At 46.7% G+C, this 16,603-nt stretch overlaps 1 protein-coding gene across 11 annotated transcripts in view; it reads left to right on the top strand.

Annotated features, from left to right (window-relative positions):
- IRF2 (interferon regulatory factor 2) overlaps positions 1-16,603 on the top strand; it is an 83,566-nt gene that overhangs the window by 62,950 nt on the left and 4,013 nt on the right. For 7 of the 11 annotated variants that reach the window (XM_012105645.4, XM_042241211.1, XM_042241210.1 and 4 more), the window contains one exon: positions 9,257-9,421. In XM_012105645.4, coding sequence (XP_011961035.1) covers positions 9,257-9,421 — 165 coding nt within the window. Of the gene's footprint in view, positions 1-1,218; positions 7,440-9,256; positions 9,422-10,980; positions 14,165-16,212; positions 16,542-16,603 lie in introns of those variants that run through there. The other 4 variants (XM_060406888.1, XM_060406890.1, XM_042241212.2 and 1 more) reach the window with 4 other exon arrangements.

Below are 16,603 nucleotides of genomic sequence, written 5' to 3'. Positions count from 1 at the left end.
GGGCTCTTTTTACTTTCTAAAAAATGTTTTATTTAAAAATGACACCATTTCTTGCTTTCTATTTATTGGTCTCTAAACCCAGAGTTCCTTCCAGTTTTGTATCCAGGCACCAAGATGAAAACTTCAAGATGTTTTCATTCCCCTCTTATTAGCCCACGTTTATGAGATTAAAAATGGGAGCTGAAATGAGTCCTTAATACGAGAGCCTTTTCCTCATTGTTGGTCGGCTCTGTCCCTGGGGAAATAGATTGAAAATCAATATCTTAATCCCGTGGAGTCCAGCCAGCCAGTATATTTTTATTCTGGAGATGGGCGGGCTGTGTGGTAAGCAAATCCAGTAAGGGCGTAAACAACGAAATGTACTGTTACCCTGACAAATGAACTCTTGCTGGATCACAGCTGTGTTTCACTTTTATTCTTAGGGCAGCAGGAAAACACATACACATACACACATGCACGAGCGCACACACACTCACAGTCAGCGGGCAGTGTCCTGGGCTCGCCTTCCTGTCCATATCAAGCTGAATGTACTTCCAGATTTAGCTGGCTGTGTGCGCCAAGCGGGAGTGTGGTGTCTCAGTACTTAAACCAGGTCTTTTCCCGTTTCCTCTCTTCTGAGCGTTTAAATGCACAGGTCAGCACCCCCCAACACCCTTACCTGCTACCCCTTTAAGAGGAGGGAGGAAAAAAAGAACACTCCTTATTGTTATTTTTACTTTTCTTTCACATTGAATTATTTCGTGTATGTGGCAACTTCTGTTTTTAGGAAGTGGAAGAAGCCAGCAACACACTGGATTGTTCTGATAATACCCTGCTGGCCTACTGCCCGGGTCAGCAGGGTCTCTGCTGAGCTGTATTGAAATCACCTCCAGGCCAGTGTGTAAAGTCTGCAGGTGCGGAAATTCTGTCTCCCTGGCTTAGGTGGGGCTTCATCACCCTCATTGTGTTCCTTGATAAAGGTAACCCCACCCTGCAAGAAAGCAAAGACTGCTGTGAAATAAGGAAAGCTGTTCATGACCCTGAAGTAAATCAAGCAGGCCTTGGGCAACTAGATATAGATAGTTAGGAAATAATGTGATTTGGGTTTTGCCTTGATTTTGGTGGCCCAAATTGCACAGTCTTCAGACATACCTTTTTTATTTTTTGGTAATTGCTTCCAAATTTTACTGACTTCATCTAAAGTAAACCTTGAGTAGCTTTTTTTTTTTTTTTTTTCAGCCACACTTAGAAACTTTGAGTATCTACCGGAGCAGAAAACAACAAAAACGGCGTAGAAGAGATTCAGAACTAAGAGACCAAACTTGGGGCCTCCCAGGGCCTCACAGTTATAGCTTAAGATCGGCAGCCTCTGGCACCAGATTTCATAATTGTTAGAGGACGGCCTGCCAGTGCAGGAGACGTAAGAGATGCAGGTTCGATCCCTGGGTCGAGAAGATGCCCTGGAGGAGGGCACAGCAAACCACTCCAGTACTTTTGCCTGGAGAATCCCATGGACAGAGGAGCCTGGCAGGTCCATAGGGTTGCAAAGAGTCAGACAAGACTGAAGCGACTTGGAACACACACAAAGATAATGCTCAGGCTAAGGCTGTCTTCATTTTTTCAGCTCCTTTGTGGGTCGTTCTGTATCCCATTTTCCCTGATGCTTCAGATACGAGAAATTCCATCTATAAGATAAAAAAGTAGCTTCAGGGTGGCTCTTTCGTTGGAAGGCACCCCTTTTGAGAAGGGGCGAATAAAGGCTCTCCATGCTGGTTCTCAGTGGGCTAGACCTTGTCTTGGAGGCTCTTGGGGACAGGGTCAGAGACCGGATATCCAGTTTTATCAGGACCCTGAGAAAGCTTAGCCATCGGGTGGTCCATGTATGAGCTGTAAATCAAGATCTCACAGCGTACCCAGACACAACCGATAATATATCTTGTTTTTCTTCGGTGAACTGGACCTTGGAAAACCCAGGGTGACAGAGGTGAGCCAGCACAGGACGTGGTCTCAGTCCCGTGTGCCCCTGCAGCCCGGGGCAGTGGAGGTGGAGGTTTTATTTATTTATTTTTCAACCTTCAAGGAGTTTTTATTTACCCAAGAAAGTTTCAACTTTTCATGAGGCTGTAGATGTTTTTCTCCTTCTCCCTCTCTTGCCACCTCTGCCTCATTTATAATTAACTGTCTAATCCTGTCTTCACTGGTCGTATTTCTCAAATCCGTCCTCTTCTATTTCTGATGGGACTCCCAGTCACCTTCGCACTGGCCCGAGCTCTGCGTCCGCGCTGCCCCTTCTCCACGGAGTCATTTGTCACAAAATGCCAGGCTCACCGTGTCACCACTGCCCTGGCCCAGGACCAAGGCCCTCACGTCCACAGGCTCCTGGTGACCTAGCCCCTGCCCACCTCTTTTATACCTGTGTTTGAACTTGAGTGACTCTGAACAGTTTGATATTTATGTGTGCATCCAGGGAGAAAAAGGTTTGGGTCGTGGGTTCTGTTTCTGTGGGTGGATGCTAAGGCTCTGTCCTCGTCCGTTTGCTCCTCTTTGTAGCAGAGCAGCACAGGATGCTGTTTCCTGGTGGGAGTGAAGAGTGTACACACACCCGTCACACTCTGGCTCTGCCCTGCACCCCTGTAGACCTGTCACTGTCAGGGGGGCAGTGTGCCCCATGTGGGGACAGAGCTCCCGTCTCTGAAAGTACTAACCTTGTAGACACTGTCTCTACCACCCTTGAATGCCTAAACCAAATCATGGCCGGACTCTTTTATCTAAAAGAAAAATGGAAGAGCACCAGATTAATATTAACAGGATGGGGCTCTAGACCCAGTTCTGTAGGTTTCTGTTTGTCACGTGACCCTAGGCAAACTCCCTAACTTCTCTGAGAGGCAAATTTCCTCGTGTCTAAAGCAGAAATGATAAAACTGATCCCGCCCACCTCACAGGGTTGTTGTGAGCAGGCAGTGGGTATCACCAGAAATCACTGTGTGATTGAAAAATGAAAGTGAAAGTCTCTCAGTTGTGTCCGACTCTTTGCAACTCCATGGACTATACAGTCCGTGGAATTCTCCAGGCCAGAATACTGGAGTGGGTAGCCTTTCCCTCCTCCAGGGGATCTTCCCAATGCAAGGATCGAACCCAGGTCTCCCACATTGCAGGCGGATTTCTTTACCAGCTGAGCCACCAGGGAAGCCCAAAGTGTGGTTAGAAGATGGTAAAATGATATTATGATTGTGATATTATCAAAATCATATTAAAGTAGATTTGATTAAGAAAAGTTGTCCCTATGTTACGTCATCAGGGGTGGTCTTCACAGTTTAAGTTCTTGAACTTCAGATGAGGTCAGAGAGAAATTTCTCTCCGTGGTAGCTTGCAAATGGCCTGCTTTTCTATGCCTTCAGCTGGACCCTGCAGCTGCCTGAGTGACCTTGACAATTTACCCGACCTCCCTGGTTTTCAGCTTTTTTTCAGCTGCCGAGTGGTAGGACCTTCAAAGAACTTTCCCATTCCTAGTAGGCTACTTTTAAGATCTTTCTCTGAGGCATGGGGGCAACCACTTTCTTGGGTGGAGCCCTGCGTTAAGTCAACAGTTATTAATAAAGTGCGAATGACCTTTTAAGGAATCAAACTGGCTCATCAGTAACGAGCCATGAATAATATTGTTGTAAGTCTCAGCAACAAGGTCCCGATAAAATTACATTCCTGCGGGTGTCTCTTTTCCTGACGTGCTGACCTTCGTAAGCTAGAGGAGCTTAGTGGATTCCTTGCTCCTCGAGCCATTCGAGAATTTCCTTGGCTCCCAATATAGAACTGTTGAAAAGCAATTTCACTATTGGTTATGAGCCCGGAGTTTTATTAAGGTGAGATTTGAAAGTTTTTCTCCTAAGAGGAGCTCAGAGAGCCCTGGGTAGCTCAGTTTGAACTTCCTTAACTCTTTCTTTCAGGAGACAGTGCTGCTGAGCACTGGAGAGGGAAAGTTGAATTTCCACCCTGAGACTGCCACTTAACCAGCTGTCTGACCATTGAATGCTCTGTTAGCTGTTTGATTCTCCACGATATTTTTCCACCTGTGTAAGACAGGGCAAGGTGATAATCATATCTTCCCCATGGAGTTGTGAGGTCTTGCAGGTGGGGAAGACGAACTGCAGGGCCCAGAAGATGTTAGGTTTTGTTCTTACTGGTTATCAGGATCATCCGGCACCTAGACAGCTCCCACCCCTGTCCTTACATGCTGTAGCACAAGGGTCCCCAACCTCTAGGATCGAATGCCTGATGATCTGAGGTGGAGCTGATGCAGTAATAGAGATAAAGTGCACAAGAAAATGTAATGCACTTGAATCATCCCCAAACCAACCCCACCCTCAGGTTCTTGGAAAAATCATCTTCCACGAAACTGGTCCCTGGGGCCAAAAAGGTTGGGTACCACTGCTTGAGCAGATTGCTAACTTTGCTCTTCTTGTGACTTTTCATTTCTCAGGAATCGGTGGCACTGTCTGTGTAGTCCCCTGGGGGCAAAGTTTGGTGATTCAGGGAAATCTGTTCTCATCTGTCTCTATAGATGGGTAAAGAGAGAGAGATTGATCAAGGCTGGTGTGTAAAGCCCATCCAGAGAGCATCTCAGATGTGTGGGACCTCCGTGCTTCTCTCTTGGACTTGCAACTTATGAGTTGGGAAGTTTCTAAAGTGTCCTTGGTCATGTTCAGATGGAGAGTGGTGCTCGTCCCTGTCCCAAGCTCAAAGCCACACACACTCGGGGCGATGCTTGGCCTTAAACATCATGGACTCATATTAACTGGGTACCAGATGTAGCCCAGAAAGCAAGAACTTACTTTTCTGTCTTTATCACTGGTATTCAGGATACACTTAAAAATTGAATTAGAGGTGCTTACCTACTTTTGGTCTGAAAGCATGTATATTAAGTGAAATATAGTAAAAGCAGCCCCCTTTGAAGGTGTGCAGCTCTGTGAATTTTGATGGATGTCCTCTGTGGTGTGACCACCGCTATATTTAAGACACAGGTCACTTTCCTCACCCCCAGATGTTTTTATGTCCCTCCTGCAAGCCCCTGACAGCTGTGGCTGCTCTGTCTTTATCACTTCACCTAGATTTTTAAAATCCCGCTTGCCAGGAGTCCTGAAATTCTCTGGAAGACACTCATTGTTCCATCCGGTACTCACAAATGGTCCTGAACTCCCGCAGGCCTCTGGCTCCCGCCTGGGAGCCTTGCTCTGTTTATTCATCTCTTTACTCAGCAGAGTCATCGAGCTGCTCTGCGGTCTAAGCCGCAAACGTGTGCTGTGACTCGAGACACAGAGTCCTCATGCAGGTTCTCGGCTCTCTCGGGAGCCATGGTTGGAAGATGACATGCATGAACACATAATAAAGAGACAGAATTAACGGGGCATGTGAGGCCGAAAGTCAGGACACGGTCCCGAGATCATGTCACGTTGTTGTTTTGGCCGAGCCTCAGGGACAGCGAGCGAGGGACCCACAGGAAGGAGAGGGCAGCTCTGTTCTGGGTTGGGGCGGGCAGGAAAAGGCCCCCCAAAAGCAGAAGCGTCTGACTCCTGCCTGCCATTCACCCTCCCCTTCTCCCCTCCCGCTCACTGAAGCCTTTGATTTCCTGGAACTGGAAAAAAATATTCCACTTCCTGAACTTTCATCACAGGCCCTCCGCTTTCTGTTCCTTTTCATGACTGTCCTCGGCTTATTCTCTGGATCATTGCGTGCTGGCCTCCAGCCCCGCTGGACTTCTCACAAACCAGATCCTGGCCTAGACTGCACTTCCTCGTCTCCTCCTAGGACCTGACAGCCAGGCCTTGTACAAAGAAGATGCTCCAGAAATCTCTTGTCAGTTGAATGACTGAGTTGGGCCTTCTGGGGGAAAACCTTGAGGGAGAGAATTCCTGGTCAGAACAAAGGGATGCAGTTAGGAAGATGCTTGAATGGCCACCATTGTTTATCCTCCCAGGAATGACAGTGCAAGGGAGAAAGGAATTTTGGAGGATTGGAAATTAAAGCAGCCTTGATTTAAATCAAATTTATAAAAGATCTTAGCGTGTAAGATCTCACACACAGACACATGCACGCATAGACACACCTTGTTAGGTTTTTATATCCACCCCCAGTTAGGGAAAGGAAAGACCCCATCTCGTTTTCCTGCTGTTTTATTTTCCTTGGGAGAAGAGGCAGAAGGAACTTGAGAGGGGTCAGTGTCAGCGCTCAGTCCGTGTTTGGTGAGCAGCATAATGGATGCTCTCAGGCCCGAGTAGGATCATCCAAAGGATAAAATAAGAATTGGGGAGTCTGCCTGCCGTATTTAGCCTGCCCTCCTCTTCTTTAATTTTATGCGTCCCCCTCCAGGAAAACCTTGGTGGCGTCCAGTTTCCATTTCATTCTGTCTGCCGTGACTTTGAGGAGTCTGTTATCACATCCCCAAATCTCCTTTCCCAGCTTCTTTGGCGCCTTTCTTTTCTTTGCTAGAAAATCCATGGATTCTCACTCCCTTCTAAAACCTCCCTTCTCTACCTTGTGCTGGTCATTTCATCAGCCCTCATTGCCCAGGCAGTTCAAACAGAAACCCATGTATAAACAGAAATACTTAAGTCATCAAAATACTTGGAGCAGTGAATACAAGAGCTGGCCCATGATGCTAATAACTTCTCCAGGAGACTGGAATGTGGCCGCCTTCCCGCCTAAACTGAACCTTTTCCAGGTGGCCAGGGACACAGAGCACTGCCCATAATCCGAGCCGAGTGTACTTCGGACGAGCCACTGTACTTCTCTGTGCTCGAGTGTCTTCATTTATTACAGGGTAGCGATGCTTTCCCTGACATTCTCATGTGATGAAATGTTAAAGTGACTTCAGTTCAGTTCAGTTCAGTTGCTCAGTCCTGTCCGACCTTTGCGACCCCATGAATTGCAGCACACCAGGCCTCTCTGGCCATCACCAACTCCCGGAGTTCACTCAGACTCACATCCATCGAGTCAGTGATGCCATCCAGCCATCTCATCCTCTGTCGTCCCCTTCTTCTCCTGCCCCCAATCCCTCCCAGCATCAGAGTCTTTTCCAATGAGTCAACTCTTCGCATGAGGTGGCCAAAGTACTGGAGTTTCAGCTTTAGCATCATTCCTTCCAAAGAAATCCCAGGGCTGATCTCCTTCAGAATGGACTGGTTGGATCTCCTTGCAGTCCAAGGGACTCTCAAGAGTCTTCTCCAACACCACAGTTCAAAAGCATCAATTCTTCGGCTCTCAGCCTTCTTCACAGTCCAACTCACATCCATACATGACCACTGGAAAACCATAGCCTTGACTAGACGGACCTTAGTCGACAAAGTAATGTCTCTGCTTTTGAATATACTGTCTAGGTTGGTCATAACTTTTCTTCCAAGGAGTAAGCGTGTTTTAATTTCATGGCTGCAGTCACCATCTGCAGTGATTTTGGACCCCCAAAAAATAAAGTCTGACACTATTTCCACTGTTGCCCCATCTATTTCCCATGAAGTGATGGGACCAGATGCCATAATCTTCATTTTCTGAATGTTGAGCTTTACTCACGAGCAAAACATTGATTATGGGTATGGAGTGCTTTGAGAGGGGCCCTTGGGAAAATGTCGGTCCCGTTTGCTTATGGGTGCCAGTTTTCAGGGATATTCCATCCAGTCAGTTGCCAACAGAAGTATATGGTCTGCTCTGTTTGAAAGTGGGACAGGGCATTAGGGGCATTCAGATTAAAACCACGATGAGGTATCACCAACATGTATCAGAATGAGTAAAGTCAAAAAGTAGTGATGACACCAAAATCTGGCGAAAATGTGCATCAGTGAGCTCATCCATACATTGCCGGTGTGAACGTAAAATGGTATAGCTGTTCTGTACGCTACTTTGGCAGCATTTTGTAAAACTAAACCTCTAATTACCACGTGATCCAGCAATTGCCCTCCTATGCCTTTGTCCCAAAGACGGATACTTACGTTCAGATAAAAACTGCATGAATGGTCACAGCAGCTTTATTTATAATAGCCAAAGAATGGAACATACAACAAGTCCTTCAGTGGGTGAATAAAAACAGACCATGGTACATCCACATCATGGAATATTACTCAACAGTGTGAAGTAACCAACTACTGATAAACACAACAACTTGGATGAATCTCCAGGGAATTATGCTGAGTGAAAACAGCCCATCTCAAAAGGTTACTGTGTGAGTTCATCTGTGAGGCATGCTTGAAACGACAAAAATTACAGAAACGGGAAACACATGAGCGGATGTCAGGGGTTAGAAACAAGCGGAGGAGGCTGAAGGACGGTGGATAACGGTTATAGAAGATGCTTGTGGTGATTAGACTGTTGGGTGTTTTGACTGTGGTGGTGGCTATATGAAACCACGTGTGTAATGAAATTGCCAGAACTAAGTATACACACAAACACACACAAAGGGGTACAAGTGAAACAAGGAAATCTGAACAAGACGCATGATTATCAGTGTCAATATCCTGATACCGTATGATAGTTTTATCAGGTGTTACCTTTGGAGGACACATGGCAAAGGGTGTGCAGGATCTCCGTATTATCTCTCAACTGCACGTGACTCTCCAGTGATCTCAAACTGAAAAGCTTGATTTAAAAAAAGATTGAGGCAGGATTCAGAGCCAAGGTGGTCATCCTGTCAAGTGTCTTGAGGAGCTGATGCTGCGAAGGTGTGTTAGAACTGGGAAGGCAGTCTTTTCAGTCGTTCCGATATGACATCCTTTGCCTGCAGAGGAGGAGGAGGGCGGAGAGTATGAACAGAGCATCCCACAGCTAGACATGACACAATAGGGTGGATTTTGGTGGTCCTTCCACTTTATTAAAGTTTGATGAGCTCTCTGGACCCCAGGACCCAGAAACTAGCACAGCAGCTTCCTTTAGAGGAGGAGCAGAGAAGAGAAACGGGTCAGGTTCGAAGCAGTGTTCCCTCTTGCACCCTGGGGTAGGTCTGGATGCGGCCCCTGCTCCTGCAGCCTTGGCCCTGGGCAGGTTGAGTTTGGGGTGCTGCCACACGTGAGCACCGTTGGCAGGGCTATTTCAGCCTTGGGGAGCCAGGTTATTGGCAAGCTGCTTCTCCAGGGACATTAACCCAAAGCGAAGGCTTGTTCTTATTTCATGGCAGATGACATTTGATAACTGGGACTCCAGCTCCTGGGCTCTCTCGGGGGAGGTTTTCTTGCTTGAGAGTGCGTGCCAGGATGGTGTAGGCTGGGGATGGTGGCACATGATGGCCGTCTTTTCTTTAAAGTTGTAGGACAGTCACATCTGGACGGCACCTATGAGGATCAAGAGATTGTCACTAACCCACCGGACATCTGCCAAGTTGTGGAGGTGACCACCGAGAGCGATGAGCAGCCAGTCAGCATGAGTGAGCTCTACCCCCTGCAGATCTCCCCCGTGTCTTCCTACGCAGGTAAGGAGGTGGGTGGGTCAGAATCTCTGCCACTGAACAAGGAACAAGGCAGGGAGGTCCTTTAGTCTAACACATTTTGCCAGCACAGCAGAGAACCTCTCCTCCGTCCTAAGGATTACTCTGGCTGGAATTACTCTGGCTTTAATGTTCTCAAGCAACATTTTCTTAGACACTTGTTCACAGTACCACGTCTTGGTCACATTTCACTTGATCGCCCATAACATATTCACACATGACTTATAAATTAGAAGATTTCTTTGGGGGGGAAGTATGTTCGATTTTACAGATGTTATAGAAAGATGTTTCAGAAAAACCTGAACGAAAGTTTTGGCCAGTGTAACAGTTCATCTGTGTCTGTTTTATTTGTACACATTATCAGAAATTTGGAAGGGTGTTTTTCATGGGATCTGAGTTTGTCCCACCTGGGTAGGACCTTAGGGATCACCTCTTGCAGTTCCTTCATCGGAAGTGAAGGGAAGTGAAGGGATTGCTCCAGGCCAGTAAGTGTTTGGGTCAGAACTTGAACTGAATCTGCAGACCCCACGTTCCATTCTCTCGTTCTGCCAAGTTTCCTTGTCATCTCCACATAGGTTCCACTTCTTCAGTTTAGCAGAGCTTCTCATTGGGCATTTTGAACTCTCTAGGGAATGTCCCCAGACTGGCAGAAATTGGCCCCGATGTCACAGTGTTAGGACCAGATTCAGCGGGCTCTCCCATCCTTAGAGGATAAAGTGGTGGCTCCCTTCCTCCACCAATATTACGTCTTACGTCCTCCTTCTGATGATCTCCACTTGACTTTTTGGGACTCGGTTATAATTATGAAATGTAAGGTCTGAGTCAGGGTTATTCCTTGCAGATACTACAGGTAAAAAGTGGATGTCCTCTGATGGATAACCACAGTCGCTCAGGTCAGGAATTCTTCCCAGGGCTCTTTATGTCCTGCCAGTAGCCTGTCCTTCAGTCTGGGCACCACCCCAGTGACTGGCACAGAGTCGGCTTCAGAATTAGGTGGATTCATGTGACACATTGTTTGTACATTAGCAGCCCCTAAATTAACCTTCTGCTTCCTGAACCCCAACTTGCTTCCATGTCAACTTAATTTTTTTCAATTGTGGTGAAATATCCGTAGTATAACATTTACCACTTTAGCCTTTTTGTTATGATTTTTTTTTGGCCATGCTCTGTGCCATGTGGGATCTTGGTTCCTCGCGGAGGGATGAACCCATGCCCCCTGCTGTGGGAGCGAGAAGTCGTAACCACTGGACGGCCAGGGAGGTCCCCCCACTTCAGCCATTTTTAAGTGCACGTTTCAGCGGCATTCAGTGCCTTCACAGTGTTGTGCAAGGAGCACCCCGTCCATCTCTAGAACTCTTCCACTTTGCAAAACTGAAATTTCGTGCCTGACATACAGTAACTCCCCATCCCCTGCCCCCCGACCCAGCCCCTTGGCAGTCCCCCTTCTACTTTCTGTCTCTCTGCATTTGGCTACTCTATGTACCTCATATAAGTGCAATCATACAGTATTGGTTCATTTGTGACTGGCTTATTTCACTTCGCAGAATGTCCTCAAGGTCCTGACTTTCTTTTGTGCTGCAAACATAAAAGGAAAGTGAGAAGCAACCTTGGCTACAAGAGGCCTATAATCTGCCAAACAGGCTAAGCTTGTCATCAGTTATTTATTCATGAAACATATTTTGAACTCCTGTGTGTACTAGTCCCTGTAATAGAAACTGTAACGATACTGTTTGTTGCGTGTTCGTTGTGCCCTGGAAACTATGCTAAGTGCTTGATGTTGACTGGCTTATTTAATTGTCAGGAGAATAACCCTGGGTACTGTCATTATTATGTCTTTAAAAATTAAGTATCTAAGGCTGCTGGGGTGAAGCAGTGTGTCCAGAGATGGACAACCTGTTGCACAGTGGGACCCACGCGTGGCTGATACTGTTCTTAGCCCTTGCACTGCCATGCTGCCCTGCAGGAACTCGAGGGGCTCTGCCATTCAGAGCAGTCCACATGCCAGGATCTCAAGGGCCAACCAGAGGAGGCAGAGCCAAGTGTTTTTGCCCTGATTTTACAGTGGAGATAACTGAAACCTGAAACTCTCAGCCACTTTGCTTTTGTTTCCCTGACCATGGCTGAAAATGTGTGACTTGGTGTCTCATGCACTGTAGGCATTATTACATCGTTTTTTGTTTGTTTGTTTGTTTTGTTTTTAAAGGGGTTAGTGCTTTAGAATCAACTTTTCTATTTATCTGTTGAGTAAGAGTTTTCTGAAGTGTTCTTGGGGATTCTGGAAGGGCCTCTTCTTGCTGTTCTGCCAGCAGTAGCATTTTGCCTTCGCAGAAGAATCCCAAGAACAGCTGATTCATGCAGAGAGAAATGAAAATGTCACTACCCTTTTCAGGACATTTGCAAGATTTGAAAAGAAGGATTTTAGTGCCAGGCTGGCAGGCAGCGGGGGTTTGCTCAGAGCCTGGTGTTTCAGCCTGGCCTTTATTTCTTTCCATTGTTTTCATTGTCTGAATTCTCCAGAACCCTTTGCAGGGAGGCTTATTGGATAGAGCCAAGGTAAGTCATCACTACTACTTTTCTAGAACCCAGGACACACCAGAAACTTACCTGTTCCTGACCATGGGTAGCTAAAATCTTTCAGTCAGGAATTCCATAGCTTGCTGCTAGGAAAGACAGCTTCTTGGTTGTGTTCCTTTTTAAAGTTTATGGTCTCCACAAAAAAATAGGCTGTTTGCCTGTTTTTCATGACAGGGTCCCTTTGTTTGGACTATTCAAGTGAATTTCAGCCTCCTCTAACCACTTTCATTCATTTAGGAAACTGGTATTTGGAGGCAGTTGTTTGCTATTTTTTTCCTTCTTACTGATCATTGAAATAGAATCCCAGTAGTATTACAAAAACCACATTCATTGTTGCAAGTCAGTCTTCTCCGTGGTCTAAATGTGATGTTGAGCAAAAAAAGGGACAGTTTCTTTGAGTGGACGTACTTGCGCTGTGGGCTTCCCTGGTGGCTCAGTGGTAAGTAGTCTGCCTGTAGTACAGGAGACGTGGGTTCAACCCGTGGGTTGGGAAGAGACCCTACAGGAGGAAATGGCAACCCTTTTCAGTATTCTTGCCTGGGAAATCCCATGGACAGAGGAACCTGGTGGACTGCAGTCCATGGAGTCACAAAAGAGTCGAACATGACTTAACTACTGAACACGCACACTTGCATTATGTTGTTTGAAGACAACGTGAAATTTTAGTTGGATTCATGAAAATTTATTCTGGGACCGGACGTCCCAAAGCCCAACCTTGGGAAACTCTAGAGAAGAGTCCTTTTTATTTTTAAAGATTCCGGTGTGTGAACAGGGATTATTTATTATGTTGTTGGTGGTTTAGTAAGAGAAATCACATTAGTATTGGGGGAAAGGCTGGATGAGAGGATGGAGAAGAAGGCAGAAGACAAAGGATTGATTTGTGATAACTGAGAGAAGGGAGACCAGCCACCAGCAGAAAAGACTTTGGGCCCTTCAGGAAACTGGAGCAGGCTTGTGTTTGTTGGGTACAGCAAAAAGAAAAGTGCTTTAAGAGGACTCAAGTTCGAAGAACTTGCCTGGTGGTCCAGTGGTTAAGAATCTGCCTTCTAATGCATGGGATGCAAGTTTGATCCCTGGTTGGGGAACTAAGATTCCACATGCTGTGGAGCAACTAAGCTGTGTGCTGCAACTGGAGAGAAGCCTGCATCCCGTAACAAAGGATCCCACACACCACAGCAGCCAAATACAGAAATAAATATATATATATATATTTTAAAAGAGGGCTCTGATTTGAACCTTTTCATTGAGACTTGTAGTGAAAGTCATGGAGGAAGTGATCGAGGGAAAAGAATCCTTGTCAATCTTACTAATAAAACTTGTTGAACAACTCTTCCAGAAAATGTACCAAGATGTCATTGTGCAAAAGGGCTGTGACTGAAGACATGTTGTCTCCTTCCAAATCATGTTCCTAAGAAGGTCTGGCAATAAAAACTGGGCTAAGGGGACTCCCCTAGTGGTCCATTGGTTAAGACTACGTGCTTCCCCTGCAGGGGACATGGGTTTGATCCCTGGTCAGGGAACTAAGATCCTGCATGCCAGGCCACACAGCCAAAAAAAAAAATAGAGCAGAAAACAAAAAAGAAAGAAAGAAACCAGGCTACATGGAGAGGGAGCCTAAGACTAGCATCATTGTAAAACTGCAGGTCCTGAAGGGAGCACCCGAACCTCCCTCTTCCCTCTCACCCCGGTTGCTTCTGGGAAAACAGAGACCAGAAAGATCAATCAAACTGCTTAGGTGCCTGCTATTACTCTGTAAACACTACAACTTACTCAGACCATGCTTAGGAGGCAACTCCCCCTTTTTTTTCAATTCCATTTTACTCAAAGCAAATAAAAAACCAAACTGAAACTAATGAAAAGGAAAAATAAAACAACTCATATTGATGTGTCAGCAACAATATTGATTTGGAAGCGGCAGCTGCCGTGAACTTGTTAGTTTTGTGAAAATACCAGTGGTGAAGTAAAACCCAAGAAAACAGAGGAAAACAGGTATGCGTGGCCCCCAACAAAGCACTTTGAGCCAGTGACCCAGGAGTCACTGGAAGTACCTCTGTTCTTCTAGAGAGAAGGGTTTGAGATCCTCAGGCTGGGGCTTCAAGCATCCTTTGCTCCTAAGCTGAAGGCACTCGAGGCCATTCTTTTAAATACTAAAAACTAGAAAAATCAGGGACTTCCTGATGGTCCAGTGGTTAAGACTGCACGCTTCCAATGCAAAGGCCAGGGGTTCGAGCCTTTGTCCGGGAACTAGGATCCCACATGCCATGCGGAGCATCCAAGAAAATATTTTAAAAAAATAAATACGTAAAAATCTCAGTTTGCTAATATGGAGATTCTTCCAAACTGCTTCAGAGGGAATTGACCTTCCTTTAGAAATGATGCTCTTCCATTAACACTTGTATCAGCTGAAAACAGAAGTTTGGAGCATGTGTGTCTCCTCTTGTCTGGGATAGCAGTTTCCCTGAAGTTGTACTTACAAGTGGATAACATTCTGGTCCCGTTTATGGTCATGCCAGGTCCCAGCACAGAGTCTTCCCAGAGACTGCATCCCAAGCCTTCACGCATTGGTGACTCAATTCCCTGCTGCTTTTTGCCCATTTCCAATAAGCCTGGTGGCATCCTGTGCTTATTTGAAGGGGAGAGGAACAGAAGATGAAGTATTTCTGGAGGGTGATTAGGAGGAATTGGAGGGGCTGGACCTACAGGAAAGGAAGAGAAACCTCGACTTTGGAACCCAAAGAAGCTAACACTCAAAACGGAAAGGGGATCTTGAAGTTTCATGGGAGGTCGGAGCTGCAGGAGAGCCTCAGTGCCCGGGGCCCAGGGATCAGAAAGCTGGTCTGTCTTCTCTCCCTGCACTGACTCAGACCATCACACTTGAGCTGGTTTCTCAACTTCTCTGTTCCGCTTTCTTCTTGGGAGTGGCAGCCACTGATTTCTGTCTCCTCTTCGGAGTCCTGGGATAGCTGGAAGATTAAGCCAGGAGGGGTGCTTTCCCTTGCCGTTGTTTTTACAATAGCGTGTTTTGGTGGGGAAGGGTCTCTTGTGCCTGGCGTTGCTGGTTTGCCCTGATAAAGAGGGTGAAGGCTTCCCGGGAGTCTGCTTCCTCTGCTGGACAGGCCAGTTTTCTGGCTGCGGGTGGTCAGCTGTCTGCAATGGCTCAGGCCTGGGTGAAGTCACTGAAGTACAGTGACCGAGAACGGTGCTAAGAGGCCCCAGAGTGGGCCCCGGGTCATCACTTTCAGCTTCTTTGCAGAATGATTCTGTGCCTCAGTTTGTCTGTTTGTTCCCTAGCCTTTAGTTTCGTGGAGGGGGCTGGTCTAAGACTGGTGCTCTGTGTGGTCGGAAGGGCTCCGTCTGGGCTTGGGGGCTACCTGGTCACAGCCATGCCACCAGCAGGGTTGGAGGCTGGAGGCCAGGGCCTTTGTACGTTTGGAGTGGAAGGAGTAGAAGCCATGAGAACACACAAGATCTTCTGTCCAATGAGGGAGGGGTGGGGTGACAGGACCTGCTTCCTGACTTAGGGTCCTTGAGAGACTGAACGAGACCTGCAGGCAAAGTGCTGGCCCACGCCTCACTAACCCCATGCTGCTGCTGCTGCTGCTGCGTCCCTTCAGTCGTGTCCGACTCTGTGTGACCCCACGGACAGCAGCCCACCAGGCTCCCTTGTCCCTGGGATTCTCCAGGCAAGAACACTGGAGTGGGTTGCCATTTCCTTCTCCAGTGCATGAAAGTGAAAAGTGAAAGTGAAGTCGCTCAGTTGTGTCCAACTCTTCGAGACCCCATGGACTGCAGCCTACCAGGCTCCTCCTTCCATGAGATTTTCCAGGCAAGAGTACTGGAGTGGGTTGCCATTGCCTTCTCCGACTAACCCCATAAACATTCACTAATACGGCTTCCCTTCAGGCCTTGTCTGTAAAGTGAGTGACCCCGAGGGTGACCTCTAAGTGTCCCTGTATTTTGGAAGTTCTCCCTTCTGTGCGTTCATTTCTCGATGTTGTGAACCCTGAAAAACTGCGTGCCATCAATTTAGTATTTGAGACACTTAAAATTTTTTTTACTTAAAAATAATCAAAGGTAGTTTGCGTAAACATTTTTTTAAAATTATTTTTACTTGAAATCTTGGGGATTCCCTGGTGACTCAGTGGTGAAGAATATATTAATACCTGCCGATGCAGGAAACTCAGGTTTGATCCCTGGTCCAGGTAGATCCCACATGCCGCAGAGTGACTAAGCCTGTGCGCCACAACTACTGAGCCTGTGCTCTAGAGCCCAGGAATTGCAGCCACAGAAGTCTGTATACCTGGAGCACGTGCTCTGCAACGAGAGAAGCCACCGCAATGAGAAGCCCACGCACCGCAACTGTGGAGTAGCCCCTCCTCCCTGCGACTAGAGAAAAGTCTGCACAGCAATGAAGACCCAGCCCAGCCAAAAATAAATAAATAAATATTTTTTTAAAAATAAAAAAAGAACACTGGTAAATTACTTGAAAAAAAAAAAAAACAACCTTGTATTCTGTGCACAGGTGATATCACCTCTAGTTTGTTGCCTGATTCTGTTCCCCGAGTATGTGGTACAGATCCAGTGTTGAAGGAG

The sequence above is a fragment of the Ovis aries genome, chromosome 26, assembly GCF_016772045.2.
Source record: "Ovis aries strain OAR_USU_Benz2616 breed Rambouillet chromosome 26, ARS-UI_Ramb_v3.0, whole genome shotgun sequence".
In the NCBI taxonomy this organism is placed as follows: Eukaryota; Metazoa; Chordata; class Mammalia; order Artiodactyla; family Bovidae; genus Ovis; species Ovis aries.
Note: the sequence above shows the minus strand (reverse complement) of the source record. Positions and strands in the feature narration are given on the sequence as shown.